This window comes from Coccinella septempunctata, chromosome 8 (assembly GCF_907165205.1).
Source record: "Coccinella septempunctata chromosome 8, icCocSept1.1, whole genome shotgun sequence".
Lineage (NCBI taxonomy): Eukaryota > Metazoa > Arthropoda > Insecta > Coleoptera > Coccinellidae > Coccinella > Coccinella septempunctata.
In genome coordinates, this window is record NC_058196.1 from 25,182,272 (window position 1) to 25,199,398 (window position 17,127).

The 17,127-nt window shown below is 37.6% G+C and overlaps 1 protein-coding gene across 2 annotated transcripts in view; it reads right to left on the reverse strand.

Annotated features, from left to right (window-relative positions):
• LOC123319349 overlaps positions 1-17,127 on the reverse strand; it is a 78,760-nt gene that overhangs the window by 48,763 nt on the left and 12,870 nt on the right. For both annotated transcript variants that reach the window (XM_044906265.1, XM_044906264.1), the window contains exon 2: positions 3,017-3,101. In XM_044906265.1, coding sequence (XP_044762200.1) covers positions 3,017-3,095 — 79 coding nt within the window. In that variant the 5' untranslated portion in view covers positions 3,096-3,101. The remainder of the gene's footprint in view (positions 1-3,016; positions 3,102-17,127) is intronic.

Sequence of the window (17,127 nt, forward strand, 5' to 3'; positions counted from 1 at the left end):
GAGTCTAGTAAGTCCGCCAGAAAGCCTTCAAACACATATCAGCCTGGAGAATGAAACTCTGGAACAGGTCGAGCAGTTCAAATACTTGGGTAGCTCCATAAATACTAGGGCTAATCTAGACACGGAAATACACAACCGTATAAATTCGGCATCACGGGCATTCTGGAAGCTAAAGGTGAAAGTGTTTCAAAATCACGACCTCAATCTGACGACCAAGACAGCTGTTTACAAGGCAGTCGTCCTCCCAACGCTTCTTTACGGAAGCGAAAGCTGGACGCCCTACAGGCGACATATTAAACAGCTTGGACAAACGCAACAACGTCATATAAGACGGATAATGCACATCAGATGGTTCCACAAAGTTTCAAATGCAGAAGTCTTGCAACGCGCGAGTTGTACAACAATTGAGGCTCAAGTAGCGAGGGCCCGACTCAGATGGAGCGGCCACATTCTGAGGATGCAAGACAAAAGACTCCCCAAAATAGCTCTGTATGATGAATTGACTGAGGGAGCCCGAAAACCAGGAGGCTCGTATAAGCGGTTCAAGTATACACTACATCAATCCCTAAAATCAGTTAATGCCAATCATAACTGGGAGTAACTAGTGTTAGACAGGTCACAGTGGAGGTCTATGGTGCACAGTTATAATGAAGACTCGAGAAGAATACAGCGGCGGCCAGATTTGGTTGGTGACTATCCATGCCCGGAGTGTGGAAGGATCTGTAGGTCAAGGTTGGGTCTCCTCAGTCACAGGAGGGCACACAGTCACAATTAACCCTAAGAAATTATAAGTATGTTTCTTTTTTTCATGTCTTTTTTAGATTTATATACAGGGATACAGCAATGAAATGAAACATTCTTTAGGTTGAAAGAAACACTTTTCTCCTTTATCTTTTTTCTGATTCTGCCTTGGTAGAAAGATATAGCGAATTCTGGAAAGCTAACACTAAAAATATCCTAAGAATTAAATATACTATTTTAACTTTGTAACTAAGCTACTGTATCAAAAAAACAGCATCCTTTCCAGTTGGTGAACGAAATAGTATTTATAATATGTGGAATAAATGTGTTACCGAAATTTCGTTGGCAAGAGTTACTAGATTAATACATAACCCATTCAATCTTCCATTTCCGTATAAATAAATAAATGATATTTTCTCTGAACGTTTAAAAGTTGCATTTCTCTACAAAATAGTGATATCGAAGATATAAATTTTGGGCATTAGTTTTTACTCTTGCTGTATGTGTACTTAATGAAGTTACTTGTTGAATGATAATTTGTAATTCAACTTATTTTATTATTTTCATTATTAATAAATTGAACTCGAGATAGTTATCTGTACAGATAAACACTTGCGGTGATTTGTGGTTTGTAAAATCTAATGACTGTAAAAATAATGCAGTCTTTGTCTTTTCAGTTCAATTGAGTATCCAAGGAATATCCCAAAAGTTCCCAAAAATAGCGCATCAGGAAGGGGATCCTAAATACGGATATTGTTAACTCATCCCAATTTTAATTTGGGACGAAGCTGAATCTAAGGCTAAAGAATAGCTAATTAAATCCATAAGTTTGAAGCAGCGAACAAAATTCATTTCCCTCAGCGCAAGTTCATTCAAGCGAAGACAAGAGATTGAGCGCTACCGTGAAAAAGTTATGAAAAGGATATGATGCCGTTCACGAGTTTCCTTGGAAATTAGATTCTATTGTTTGAGGGACGTGGGACCTAATTGGAATCCACAAGGGTTTTCGTGGGACGGGATAGGATCTCGTGAAGATATTTAGGATTCTAACTTTATGCTGATCGAGATTAGCGTTATAAAAAACAGTTTAAATGAGAAACTTTATATACAGGATGTTTTCGAAAGTGAGGATTTTTTCTTGACATAATAGGTCATTTCTTGTCTCTTGTCTATATAGGAGTGAAGTAAATAGAAGAAAGATCTACCGCGGGTTTCATAAAACATTCATTGTTCGATCAACTACATGACAGTGACTCGATTTCCAAAACAAAATCTCCTAGAACTTTGCATTTCTGAATATTTCGAAGGAGAATCAATTGAGAATCATTGAATATACGTATATAGATCATAATTTGATGCGATAATGATATTCTGAATGCTCATGAATGGATTATAGATTGAAAACAAATTGACGTTCATCCGTCGATCAAGCGTTGATTCCCCGATCAATCTGAAACCGGGGGTTAGTTATTTGCATAGAATTCTTAACACTCCAGTACTCGCGCATAAACAATACGTGGAGCCTGGGGTATTGTAGTACCCCGCGCGAGTACTGGAGTGTTAAAAGTCTTCAAGGTAATGAAGGGGAACCATACAACTTTCCTCCATTCTTCAGGGATGTTTGAATATTTCTGCTATTATTTTTCTTACTGAATAATCATCAAGACAAGTTCCACCATACCATCAATATCAAAATATTCCATTTCCATCAATATGGCATCGATTCGACAAATAGAGGCCATTATTGAATTAATATTGAAGCTGATGAGAATCATCACAACTGAAACGCTCTCTGAAGTTTCCTTTCAGGTTGAGTCGGGTCTGAATATACTCATTCAATCTCTTCACTTCCTATGTATACAAATATTATCATTTCCTGAGTGGAGAAGGATATCATATAATATGCAGCATAGAAGGGAACAAGCTTTGCACAACCGATAAAGTCAGCATCCATCATTTTAGTGCCACGTGGAAAAATACCGGCACGAATAATAAAATTTCCGTTGATGTCTGGCCTATATTGAAGTGAAAAGGGAAGAGGAGTAATTTAGACGACTAGAATGTACATTTTTTCAGAGAAATTTTTGCAGCATGACGAAGTCTAAATTATCATTTGAAAAAGTTCAACATTTGAATGAATATATGTAAATTTTCAACGAATTCAAGTCGTTGAAATTGGTGTAATGATTTTTCTGATCTCACTAATTGCACAGCTTTTACTCTATTGAAATAGGTATAGAGAATCCAGAAAACTCATGTTGTACGTTTTACTCACCTGAAATTGGTACAGTACTGACGAAGCTTCTTTGGGAAACACCCAATAATATTCCAAGTACAAAAATAGATCTAATCATTTTGACCTGAAACAAAAAACTCGATTCAGTATAATAAAAGGAATTGAAGAAATTCCAACGTATAAGGAATTTAAATTTTCCTTATCCTAGAAAAATCCAGTAGAAGCTTCAGGCTCATTGCGCTAAAACCTTTTAACTATTTGTCGTGGATATGAAAAGCTTCGGCTTTCCGCTCTGCATTTCACCTCACGTAACAAAAATGAAAAACAAAATAACCCTCAAGAGAGTAACCTTCTTTTCACATCGAGTAGAGTTCATTTTGGATATTTCATCAGGTAACGAACTGCATACAAATCACCAGAAAGTGGACGGTCGCCAGTTTGAACTATACGAATTTTTCACCGATAGAACCCCAGTCCACCGTCGGAAAAATTCTGCATGGAAATATGAAAATCTGTATGCGAATGTAGAAAATATCTTGGATATCATTGGATATTAATGTCACGGAATGAATAACTGAATTTGGATTCATTACATTGACTCAATTTTTTTCTTCATACTTTCAATTAAATTGAGCTGACGAGTAGAGTTTAAATTTACCTATTACCTACTATTATCTATCGATACGCCACTGCTAACATCATTTGAACTTGACTTTGTCATCTTCTACATCATCACCATTCCAAGCGGCTTCGAACTGAATTGCACCTTCTTTCTATACCTACTCTTGATAATCACAAAGTGCTAGTCTTATTCTACAATTTTACCATAAGTGATATTGACTCTTCAGTGAACAGAACGTCTGCTAAGCCATTTGGCTCCGATTCTGACTCAGAATATTTACTAACAGCAAAAGAAAGAAACGTTAATTTTAGTAAAAATATGAAATAATCAGTGAAACCAAAGCAACTTGGCCTAATGTGAGTGAAAATGATAAATTTGAATCCGTAAAATGAAAAAACAGCAGTATTCACCAATGCAAGATAGTGTAGGTACTAGTGTCAATAATGACAATAAGATATTCTATTATTCGTTCGAAATTCAGGTGAAACTCTTCATTCTTCTGTGAAAAAATCGATAATATCAACTGAATATACTCTGATATCTGATCATAATAATCATCTTGAAGGGATATTGCTGAAATAAATTGATGGAAGGTCAGTGGACCCTATCATTTATTGAGCAGGGTAGGTTTGCTGAAATATAGGGAAATATAGGCATGATACGTCACCAAAGCTTCATCGATAGATGAGAGGGGAATCTGGATGAAATTTTAAATGAGTAATTTTCCCTGTTTCAGTTATAGGTACTAGGCTATACGAGATTAGATTACATTTCGTAAAAAAATTGAGTACTCGTGAGATAGCACTATTCTGTTAATGTCCATTATGGAGACATACATGTTGAAGATTTTGTGGATCGCTTTGGCTCAAGCGGCTTATAGGCACCCATTAATGGACGTAGATTTCCGCTTTTCGGGAACAAACAATGATGCAACACCTCTACTGTTTAGTTGCAAAATGGCGAATGCATCTGGTGTGGCTTCAACCATTTTTGCAGTGCACAAATTTGAATCAGAATATAATGTTGATCTGACTTTTATCAAGCAATACAAAGTCGAATTTAAAAAATTATATGCGTTGAGTATTATGTTGGATAGGTACTCAAAGATGAACATCGTAATATACAAATAGAATATTATATGCTTTGTGCACAAAGGTTAAGAGCGCTGAAATTTTTTATAGTAAAAATAAATGACAGTATGTGTTTTTGAGTGAAACGATATTGAGTTCATTCAAATAGTCTATTTCATATTCCAATTAGCATACTTTTCGAGTAGATTTATAATGGAAGGAAAATATCATACAAACAAATTCGGTCCATTGATGTGCTCGTTAATTAAATGCCGCATAATTTAGTGTATAATGAAATACGCTCAGGCATTTAAACGGTGCTTCTGTACATTTAATAGCGGAGGGTACTGAAATAATTTGATTAGCTCATTAACCAAAATGGCTTCGGCATATATGTCTCTAGTATTTGCGTATACCGGGCTTGAATTAATCAAAGCGAATGAGAATTTCAGTTTATGGTTTGATATTTGAAGTAATTCCAAATGAAAATTATCCATATTTACAGACATTTTCGCCAGCACATTCTGCCAGTCACCTGAATACTTTATGAAAATAACCTCCTTTTTTTCATTAATTCAACTTTTAACACTATCAAAGATTAATAGGTACTTTGATGAAACTTTTTTAAATTACGGAACAAGAACGTATTATATCGATTCATTGATTCCTTCCATGAGGACGTTACATAATTTGACTCTGTTAAAAATTGAGCGAAGTCAACCTCCGATCTTGCTCTTGTCTACACTACTGAAACTCAAGTTCAACTTTATGGTGCCTCTCAGACAACGTTACTTGACAGATGATCTCCTCATTATAATTTGTATTCTCATTGATATATTCTCATATTCATTCATCTTGCTCGATGTACAGATCAGTTCTCGAAACCAACGATTAGTGGTTTTCCTCATTAGTACTCTCATTTTGTACCTCTCAAAATCTTCTATTTTTCTAATGGACTTTCTTATCGTGCTTACTTGTAAGCAGTCCGTCTCTGTGAATGTTGATTTCTTTGCTGAATTTCGCATTATTTATATCAATTATAATAATAATATTCTTGCTTTTCCTATATATAAATTATAATTTCCACAAGGTAATGTTATCATTTGGATGGTAAACTGGAGTTAAACTTTTCTGTAGAAATTCAAAAATGGTTTCCATCAATTCGAACCCCAAAATTAAATGGATGTCCCAAGGATGAAATATTTACGCTTTGGTCCAATGTCGAACAGATATCGATAAAGCAAGCCCTCGAAATTACTCAATTTCGAAAACTCCCCACGCCCCCAGTATAGCATCGGAATTTATTGGGGTCTATCAGATGAAATTTTGCCTTCCATTTCCCACCCTCGTGACAAAAAAGAGGGGCCCTTGCAACCCCAGTCGGTATCGCATAAACCGCGATAGACTTGTACGGAATGCGCCTGAAATTTTCACTGTCTTAGATTTTTCTCCAGACCCTTTGCGATCCTTTCATTCAATTTGGTTTATTTATAGTTGATCCTGGTGCCTCTCAAGGATTTCTTAGGGGAATCGCAACCGGGATTTGTTCCGCTCCCGAACAGAAAACGAGTAAGAATACTTGTAGAATTGAATGTGTTCGTTGGGACCATTCTAGAATATTCTATCGTTGTGTTTGAAGTGGCACGGTACTTCGAATGACACCTTTATTCTCCGCGAATCGAGTGACTCAAGTATAACTCAAGAGTAATCATTTCAAGGCACAGTAAATCAAGTAAATTGACTAATTATTTCAAATAAAGTTAATTCAAGAGGCACGGTAATTCAAGTTACTGAGAAACTCAAGTGGATTAATAACAATTGGTCGGTAACTCGATTAAAGAAGCGCAGACGTGTTAAATTCTCGGTAATTTAAGTAACTCGGTAATTACCGTGTCACTTGATATAGTTTGGCCTTGAAAAAATTTGTCACTTATATATACGATTCATTTGAATGATAAAATCACTTTAATTACCGAATCACTTGAAACAACGAGTCACTTGAATTACTTAAGTCACTTAATTACCGAGTCATTGAAATTACCGAGTCACTAGAATTTCCGAGTTACTTGAATTAACGAGACACTCGAATTACCGAGGCCCTGGAATTACCGACTCACTCGAATTACTTAATCACTTGAATTACCAGATCACTTGAATTACCGAGTCACTTCAAATACTGAGTTGCTTGAATTACCAAGGCACTGGAATTACCGAGTCACTTCAATTAATGAGTCAAGTGACAATTAATTGAAGTGACTCGGTAACTCCAGTGCCTCGATGATTCGAGTGACTTATTAATTCAACTGACTCGATATATCCAGTGACTTGGTAATGCAAGTGACTCGGTAATTCAAGCGACTCAGTAATTGATGTGACTCGGTAATGGTAATTCAAGTGACTCGGTAATTCAAGTGGTCCGGTAATTGCAGTGACTCGGTAATTCCAGTGGCTCGGTAATTCGAATGACTCATTAATTGAAGTGACTCGGTAATTCCAGTGCCTTGGTAATTCAAGAAACTCAGTAATTGAAGTGATTAGGTAAATCAAGTGACTCTTTAATTGAAGTGACTCGGTAATTCAAGTGATCTGGTGATTCAAGTGACTAAGTAATTCGAGTGAGTCGGTAATTCCAAGGCCTCGGTAATTCGAGTGTCTCGTTAATTCAAGTAACTCGGAAATTCTAGTGACTCGGTAATTTCAATGACTCGGTAATTAAGTGACTTAGGTAATTCAAGTGACTCGGTGTTTCAAGTGATTTGGTAATTAAAGTGATTTTATCATTCAAATGATTCGTATATATAAGTGACTAATTATTTCAAGGCCAAACTATCTCAAGTGACACGGTAATTCGAAAGTCTTTCGGTAATACTGACACTCCAGAGTAATATCTGGGAACTAGATAATTCAGCAAGTAGCATGGTAATTTAAGGGACACACTCACTCAAGTGATTGGGTAATTAAGTGACTCGCTAACCCAATTGACATGATAATAATTCAAGTGGCTTTTTATTTGTTGAAATGGTAATTCAAGGGACACACTCACTCAAGTGATTGGTAATTCAGTGACTCGCTAACCCAAGTGACATGATAATTCAAGTGGCTTATTGTTTGAAGTGACAAGGTTTTTCTAGTGGCTGAGTTATTCAAGAAGTTACTCTGTAATTCAAATGACTCGACAACTTATTTAACTGTATCAGAAGTGACCATGAAAAGTGACAAAAGTGGACGGATCTCATTGGCGTCGTAACACCAGTTGTCGATTAGGTGATAAATCCCTGTATAGTGAGTTATCCGCTCTATTATTAAGTGCATGCAAAAGCCATCGATTAAAAACCCTCTCTGCACACAGTCGTATTCGTGAAATCCTACGGAATAAAAACACGAACACCAATTACACCACCTCCGTGCGGAATTTACGATTCGCAAAAGCTGCAATATGAACCGCTAACGATTCTATGTAAATTACGTCTAATGACGGATCGTGTGTATACTTCATTTCAACCACTGCGCCGCCATTATCTCAGATTATTGGGGGATATAGTAATTATCAAGTTCATTTGAATGAGACAATGTAGTCGTCAAACTGTCCGAACTAATGGTTGCGAAGGATTAAATCTGAATATAGTGTCTTGGAGTGTTGGCGAAATTCAATTTCGTTAAATCCAGCTGTTATGAGGAAGTTGTTATATATAGATACGGGGTAGATTTTGGACCGTTCGGTAGAGAGATAATTATGGAGAGAGCAAGCGAGTTTAGTGAGGTTTGGATCGATATTCCTTCCCCAGTTATTTGGAATTAATAGTGGGTTTAATTTCCACAGAGCGCAACATTTAATAAACGCAGAAAAGGAAGTAAAAATAAAAAAAATAAAAAATCTACATTCGAGAAACTATTCGATGATAGTAAGGCTGTGAATGAAGTTTATGTTATCATCTTCTTCGAAAAATCTTATTCAAAAAAATTTTTGCAGCTTGAAAAACCTATCTTGCGTTCCCTTTCATACTTAAAATGAATGTATGGAAAAGCTGTGTACTCGTACGTGTGAAGTTAAAAGCACATATTTAACGAAGAATCAACAGCACGAGCCCAATATGTTAACAGTGTGAGTGAAAGCCCTTCAATATGAAAAGCTCTCAACACCTTCGTTTAATTTGAGAACACTCAGAAACTCACTGACATGGACATTTATTTACGTACACTTCGCTTCACAATGCTTTTGATCTCGCCGTAACATTGCCTGTTCGTTTGAGTTCCTTCTTTGAGTTGATTGCAACATTGTTCATAATCGCCTCCCATAGAGGCTGTAGAGGAAAGAGAATCAACAGGTCGGTTAACGAAAAATAGGTCTAAAAATATTGATCTTTCACCAAACTCACATCTATCCAGATCTAGATTATTAAGTGGCTCGATGCAGGGTAAACATGTAGATGTTTCAAGTTTCGATATGTGAACTATGTTGTCATTTCCTCGGTATGTTCAGGAGAATAACTGTGAAAACTATAGTCACTCCTCAAAAATTGGTAGTGGCCACATAAAAATTCCTCCTTATTCGTAGCTTTTGTTGATTTATCTGTTATAAATGTGTTTTATGTAAAACTGGGATATTTTAAGTTCTTTTTTACTCTGAAAGCTCTTGCTTTCTGAAAATCGATTAATAGCAATAGGGTGTATTAGGGTTTCGCTCAAGGCTCCATCCTCCGGTTGAAATATTTAAACACTACACTATACTGATGAGTGGACAATGATCCCGGAACCGGTCTACAGTTGTGTTAAGATGTTTTATCCTCTGGGGTTTGCAGTTCGATGGGCTATATATGGTGGCATAAAAAACATATGGTATTTGTTGCTAAACCTGTTTTTTCTCTTTTGAACACATTTTTGTGAGTCTGGTTCTTAAAAGTGTTAAACTTGTTAGAGTTGAAATTACCCACCACTTTCTTAGTTGATTTCATCCTTCGGCAACTTAATCCCACGGAAAAATTCGCAATTAATCCAACGGAAACAGAATAATTGGGGAAAATTCGGACAATAGGAAGATTCCTTTGTTCCGAATCGATTGTATGTTTAGTCCTTTGTGAATGTTTTGGTCGTTATTGGAAATTTCAATGCTACCGCCTCGTGCCTCGTCTTTGTTGCATTTCGCAAGGCGGAAAGTTAATCAAAGTGGCACTTCAATTTATGAGGAAAGAGAGGCTGCAGTACGACAGAAGAAATAACTTTAATTGAAACAAGTCGATTGGACTAATTTAATGAGCGGAAGAAAGGCTTAGGCAGATGGAACAGGTAGCTTTACTGTATTCAAAAGAGATGCTTCATCGAATTCAGGAACTTGTTCTGTAGAATAGCAGAAATATCGGTCATATGCGCATTACCTTCCTTTCATGGATTTGCTATTTCATGTTACTGCCGCGATAGGCTTTATCTAATTTCTTGCCTAAATTTGCGATTCTTCAACGTGTCATTTGTGAAATTGTTCTTGATCAAAGGGATATTCATACTATCGTATTTTTAACCCTGGTTTCACAATGCTTGATCGGGAATCAACGCTTGATTTACGGATAAACGTCAATTTGATTTCAATCGATAATTCAGTCTTGAGCATTAGGAATATCATTGTATCATCAAATTATGATCTGAGTACATCTATTCAATGATTCTCTATTGCTACTTCTTCGATATATTCAGAAATGAAAAGGTTTCAGTGATTTAATTCTACAAATCGACTGACTGTCAAATCGTTGATCTCGCAATCAAAGTTTTCGTGAAACCCGCTGTTAACCTATTTTACGCCGGGTAAAACTGTGCAAACAACATCACTAATGATGATAACTTTGAACGGTTTTTGTACCTTGTACCTTTTGTACCAGTAATTTATACCTGTTGGTGAGTTTTTGAACTTCGATAGACGTAGACGATTCCTCTTGTTCCTCTTGACTTTTCTGTAATGCATGTCACTAGTTATTTTCGGAGTAACGTTTTCTTTTGAAGTGTCATAAAGAGAGCACTTCGAGCAACGCATTTCTAGGTGATATTTATGATTGCATAGGTAAATCCGAGTTCAAGTAGGCGCCGAAGAGACGAATGAGGGAGATGTGCGAAATCCGTTATATCAGATTTTGTGTTGACAGACGATGTCGTGCGCTCATTCGTATTCGAAAGGGATGAAATGGAACCATTCGAATATCGGAGTGTTGGAAGTTGTGTGAGATCTTCCTTTCATACGCCATATAGGGGCATGGAAATGGGATAAATATCAGGAATATTCGACAGGCGGTCTCCTCAAATATTAACTTTTCGCTGTCGGTGGGAATTCCGACAGCGTTTTTCCGAGTCAGTTGGCGCAATTCCAGCAATAATGCATCTTTGGGTTTTATTATAGCCCCAAGAAGATAAATTAGCCTATTGCCGGAACGCGAAATTTGTCTTTTATCTTTCAATAGCTCGGTGAAACCGTTCGGTCTTTTGGGAATTTTTTGAATTTCAATTTTTGACACGCGTATCCTCCAAGTAGATCGTAAGTGTTAAGAATATATTCAAAGAGCAACTCTTCTAGTAATGATCTCGAAATTTCATCCACCTCGGTGCAACCGTTCGGTCTTTATGAATTTTTAACTGGCTCCATGATTTTGGCAAAGTCAACCTTCGACATGCGCATCTCCTTGAAAAATCATCGTAGATCTAAATCTAAATCTAAATGTGATACATATTCACATAATTCTATTACCTGAATCCAAGTGCGGCTTTCGACCAAATCGAGGTACGGTGAACCTAATTTTTATACTGCGACAGCTGCAAGAGAAGGCCCGTGAACAACAATCAAGGATCTATACAGCCTACATCGATTTAAGTAAGGCCTTCGACTCGGTGAATCGCAGAGTGCTATGGAAAATCATGGGACGCCTTGAAAAATTCTTAGCAGTGTAATAGCCTTCATACCAACAACACCGCTAGAATACAGCATAATGGCTCTACAACCGCCATAGCTGTCTCGATAATTGCTGACATGAGTATGAGTAAGAGGTGTTGGAATAAGATTCAGATTTGATGGAGGCCTGTTTAACCTGAAGCGCCTCAGAGCAAAAACCCGTACAATGTTTATCACGGAACTTCAATATGCAGACGACTGCGCACTTATCGCTAGCAGGCTATAAGCACCTATAAACATATATACGAAGCTTTTCTTCTTGTTTCTCAAAGGTTTTTGAGTTGCCCTTCCTTATAAGGCTAACTGATTTTTTGGAGAGGAAGAATGTAATTAATGCTAGCCAACATGGCTTCTGTTCAGGCCGGTCAACTGCTAGTGCTATTGGTTCATTTGTGGATAGGGTTGTGAGCTTCATTGAGGCAGGCGAGTGTCCTGCTGGAATCTCATGTGACTTGAGCAGGGCATTCGACTGTGTCAACCACGAGATTTTGTTGTCGAAATTGGTTTCTTGTGATGTCCGTGGGAAGGCCCATGACTGGATTGCCTCATTTTTGTCGGGTCGGAGTCAGTACGTGACGGTTCGTCACTCTGATGGCGCAGTTCTTGAAAACTATTCTTCTCAAAAAAGAGAGGTAAATATCGGGGTTCCCCAAGGTTCAATGTTGGGGCCTATTCTATTTGTCATCTACGTTAATGATCTAGATCAATTGCCACTTTTGGGAGCTGACCCAATGGGGATCTCTATGGTAAAGTATGCAGATGATGTTTCTTTTGTTGTCAGTGACGGGAGTGATGGCGGACTCAGTGATGTTTGTTCGGAAATAATGAAACACACATTGAATTGGTGTATAAAAAATAAATTGTGTCTCAATCCTAGAAAGACTCAAATTGTGCGATTTCACAATAGACAGAAACAAGTTCAACCGCTTGAGGTAAAATTAAATGATCATTATGAGCCGTTGCCTCAGACTGCTTCTCTTAAGTTTTTGGGAATGATTTTGGATGACACCCTTTGCTTTAGAGATCATTGTGAGTCTCTTTTAACGAAATTAAGCTCGCAGTGTTTTCTGTTTCGTAATTTAAAAACTGTGTTGGCTCCAGATCAGCTTGCATTAATGTACTATGCGCAGGTGTCCTTGGCTCCGAGTCTGTTTATCGCGCAGAAGAGGATACTGCGAGTGATTGCTGGTGTCTCCCAATTCGTTTCCTGTAGACCACTTTTTGCAAGATATAGAATTCTACCTCTTGCATGTTTGTATATTTTTGAGATGTCTGTTTATGTTTTCAAGAATCGAGCTCAGTTTTCGACCAATGATCTTATGCGTGAAAGATCCACAAGGCAGGATAAATACCTCCATATTCCCTTCTGTAAATATAATGTAACCCTCAATACGCCGAATTATATGGGAAAAAAAATTTTCAATTCACTACCTGATGACATTAAAAGTATCCGTAGCGAAGTAATTTTCAAAAGAAGTCTTAAGAGCTATCTCCTTGTCAACTGTTTTTATAAATTGAATGATTTTTTGAAATTAGTGTAGTAGGGTGCACTGTTGCTTGTTTGTCTTTTCTATGTACTGTATTAGTATAGTATTCATTGCTGTATACCCCAGCTGATTGTTTTACTGACAATTTTCTACACAATACATGTATGCATTGTCCATGAAAATAAAGTATATTATTATTATTGAGCTTTAGGCCTTAGACTCAATATCGACAAAACAAAATCCTGGTAAGTCCGCCAGAAAACCTTCAAACAGATATCAGCCTGGAGAATGAAACTCTAGAACAGGTCGAGCAGTTCAAATACTTGGGAAGCTTCATAAATACTAAGGCTAACCTAGACACGGAAATACACAACCGTATCAATTCGGCATCAAGGGCATTCTGGAAGCTAAAGAACAGAGTGTTTCAAAATCACGACCTCAATCTGAACACCTGTTTACAAAGCAGTGGTCCTCTCAACGCTTCTTTATGGAAGCGGAAGCTGGACGCTCTACAGGCGACATATTGAACAGCTTGAACAAACGCAACAACGTCATATAAGACAGATAATGCAAATCAGATGGTCTGATGGTTCCACAAAGTTTCGAATGCAGAAGTCTTGCAACGTGCGAGTTGTACAACAATTGAGACTAAAGTAACGAGGTCCCGACTCAGATGGAGCGGCCACATTCTGAGGATGCAAGACAAAAGACTCCCCAAAATAGCTCTGTATGATGAATCGACAGAGGGAGCCCGGAAACCAGGAGGCCAGTATAAGCGGTTTAAGGATATACTGCATCAATCCCTAAAATCAGTTAATACCATTCATAACTGGGAACAACTAGCATTAGACAGATCACAGTGAAGGTCCTTGGTCCACAGCTATAATGGAGACTCGAGAAGAATACAGCGGCGGCCAGATCTGGTTGGTGACTATCCATGCCCTGATTGTGGAAGGATCTGTAGGTCACGGTTGGGTCTTTTCAGTCACAGGAGGGCACACAGTCGCAATTAGCCCTAAGAAATTATAAGTCTGTTCTTTTTTTATGTCTTTTTGTAGATTTATTCCCGGTAACGGGATACAGCAATGAATGAATGAATGATACATATTCTAAAAGTGCAGCTCTTCTATAGCAATCATGGAAACTTGAAATTTCATTGAGCTTGGGGCAGTGGCGCGGCGGTTTCAGGAGTGATTCAAGTGTGGGGGCATAATTTTTGCGTTTGAATTCCTGTAAGTTGTTTGTTGATATGAAATAAATGAGTGTATCTTTGTAATTATTGTAATATAAGCTATATGCTCGAAAGAAAATCACTCCCACCAAAGTGAAAAGAACCTAACGCTACAGCGTTACATCTAGCCCTAATACTGTGCAATTCTTACACCAGACCTCCGGAGGTGCGAAAGCATTCCAATTCCTAATCCCAGGCCACATGAATATACGACTTGCAGGAAACGGTCTCGGATTAGTTTATTCGAGCTGGGTCGCTGGTAAAAACATGGAAACGTCGCTGGGGCGGAAAAAACGTATACGGTTTCCAGATTAAAGTGATTCTGAATCCAGCAGCCCGGATCGGCCTGATCAAACCGAAGATTGGGGGCGTCCAATTCGTTTTATTTCGGTTGTATCATGCAGGGGTATCGGAGTGAAGCATGCCATCACGATAAAATCGGTTTCATTAGGTAAAGTTTGCGTTCTCAACGCCCTCGAGTTTGAAGTACGCCGGGGAACGGAGCGATGGGACCAAATTACTTCCGAAGGGAACTTGGAACTTTCAATAGCTCTAAGAGTGAGTTATCCAATATACTGAATTGTTCACTTGCTATAGGAAATGGATGTCTTTAAATAGGTCCCCTTTATTTCTGTCGATTTGTTATCTACTCAGCTTAATTTCACTAAATAAGTGTTTGAAGTATTATTTAGGTTTGGGGATTAAGGAAAATTTGGCAATTGTTCATGCTTCATCTACGCTAGACAGAGAAGCATTCGTAGTTCTTCAATGGCCATTTCGTGTATTTATGATCCAAGGTATACCATATGTATGTGAGGGGAGTCCGGGAGAGTTGAACCCTTTTCACTCTCTCCACTCAAGTTATATCTGTAAATGGTATCAACTTTTTTTTTTGCGTGAAGATATCATGCCCAAATATGGCCCACCCCAGTCCAGCTCATTTTGAGGCAGTAAATGAAGATATTTTGAAAATCTTTTCTTGTGGTTTGTGTAGGATGTCCCAAAGCACAATCTAAAATTATTGTCATATATACAGGGTGTTCGAAAACAAAGATATAGACCAAAGTTGCACTTTTTTAAATATAACACCCTATATTTGACCTCAAAAATGGAATGGCAAGCTCAAGTTATGATGAGTTTCTTCAGATTACTTTGAAGCCCAGAAGCACCGTTTAAGAGATAATGGCGAAAAATCGAAAATATGGAGTTTTTTTAAATAGCAATCAATGAAGAACTAGTCACGCCAGCGATGCAGTCAGAGTCCTACATATAAAAGAAAATTTCAACTCTGGAATATACAGAGTGATCATAATTAATTCTCAAACATCAACTGCAAATAATCGTCGAAAACTTTCTTATTTCAAATGGCACACCCTGTATTTCTTTACCTCGTTGAACGTAAAAATTAATTTCGAAACTATCTCCATAAAATTTTCCTACATCTAAACCTGATAGTTTCTGAGCAATTTCGATTTTTAATTCAAAACTAGTAAACCATTTTCGCCATTATCTCGTGAATGGTCCTTCTAAGGTATAAAATGATCTGAAGAAAATCATTATAATTTGAGCTTGCCATTCCAATTTTGAGGTCAAATACAGAGTGTTACATTCAAAAAAGTGTCACTTTGGTCGATATTTTGACCCTGTTCAATAATTTTAAATTGTGCTTTTGAACACCCTACACACACCACAAGAAAAGATTTTCAAAATATCTTTATTTACTCCCTCAAAATGAGCGCCGCGTCTGGGGTGGGCCACCCGGTATAATAGTAGAGTGATGGTGAGACGAACATTTTGAGTACAGCAATTGTTTTCTTTAGGAACCGAAAATTGGCTCATGTCTCCTTAACCCATGGGAGACTTGAACAGGGGGCGACAGAGACTTGACCATAAGTTTGTTCATCAGGAAAAACATTGAAAGAAAACATTTTCCAATGACCAACGATTGTCTACGTCAAGGTTTTCATCATCAGAGGTATCAGCGTATGAAATACATATTTTCTATTTAATAGTCACTCTCACTTATTTCCGAGATGTTTTTTACTTTTTTGAACCTTTATATATTTTTTATATTCGTTCCTATCATTCAATTTTCTTTTTTTGAAGCAAACTATATCAAAGCTCAGTGCGGGACTTGGACCATAGCATGGGTCAAGTCTCCCGCACCCTCTTTTAGTCTATTCAACAAATGTTTTCTTGAAACTTTCACAACTATTATCAAAAAGGCTCATCGTTTGTAAAACAATATTAATCAATGAAAGCAATAAAACTAAATAACACCACGCACGTTTTAAACATTTCAGACAGTGTAACAAACAAAATTTATTCAATTTCTTACTTCCTAACAACAAAATCACGTACAAACCTCTCACTCCCGAACTGTTCTGATGGCGGCCAAAATGGAGCCGCCACTAGTTGTGCCTTGTTATTAGTATGTCGCAAGCTATTTACGATACCGGTAGCGCGAAACTTGAATTGAAATATTTGAGGCGGTTCAAGTCTCCTACCTGAACAAGTCTCCCGGACTCCCCCTACTTATTCCTCCTCCAGGAAATCAGTTTTTCGAAACATTATGATCGATGAATAAATATTCACTCAAAAATAGCACACCGTAGATTTCTACAATGCAGGATAAATGAACATCCAACGGTTATAACAAAGCAATCGGGATTAAACTCATATCTCCGGTCTGGACCTTTCATACTCTTGTGATTTTCACCCCAATGTAATCCGCATTAAGTTGGCGCACAAAGTTTATCAACCCCCTATATGCTGCACACGGCCCCAACGCAAACTTTCATCCAACTGTTATTCC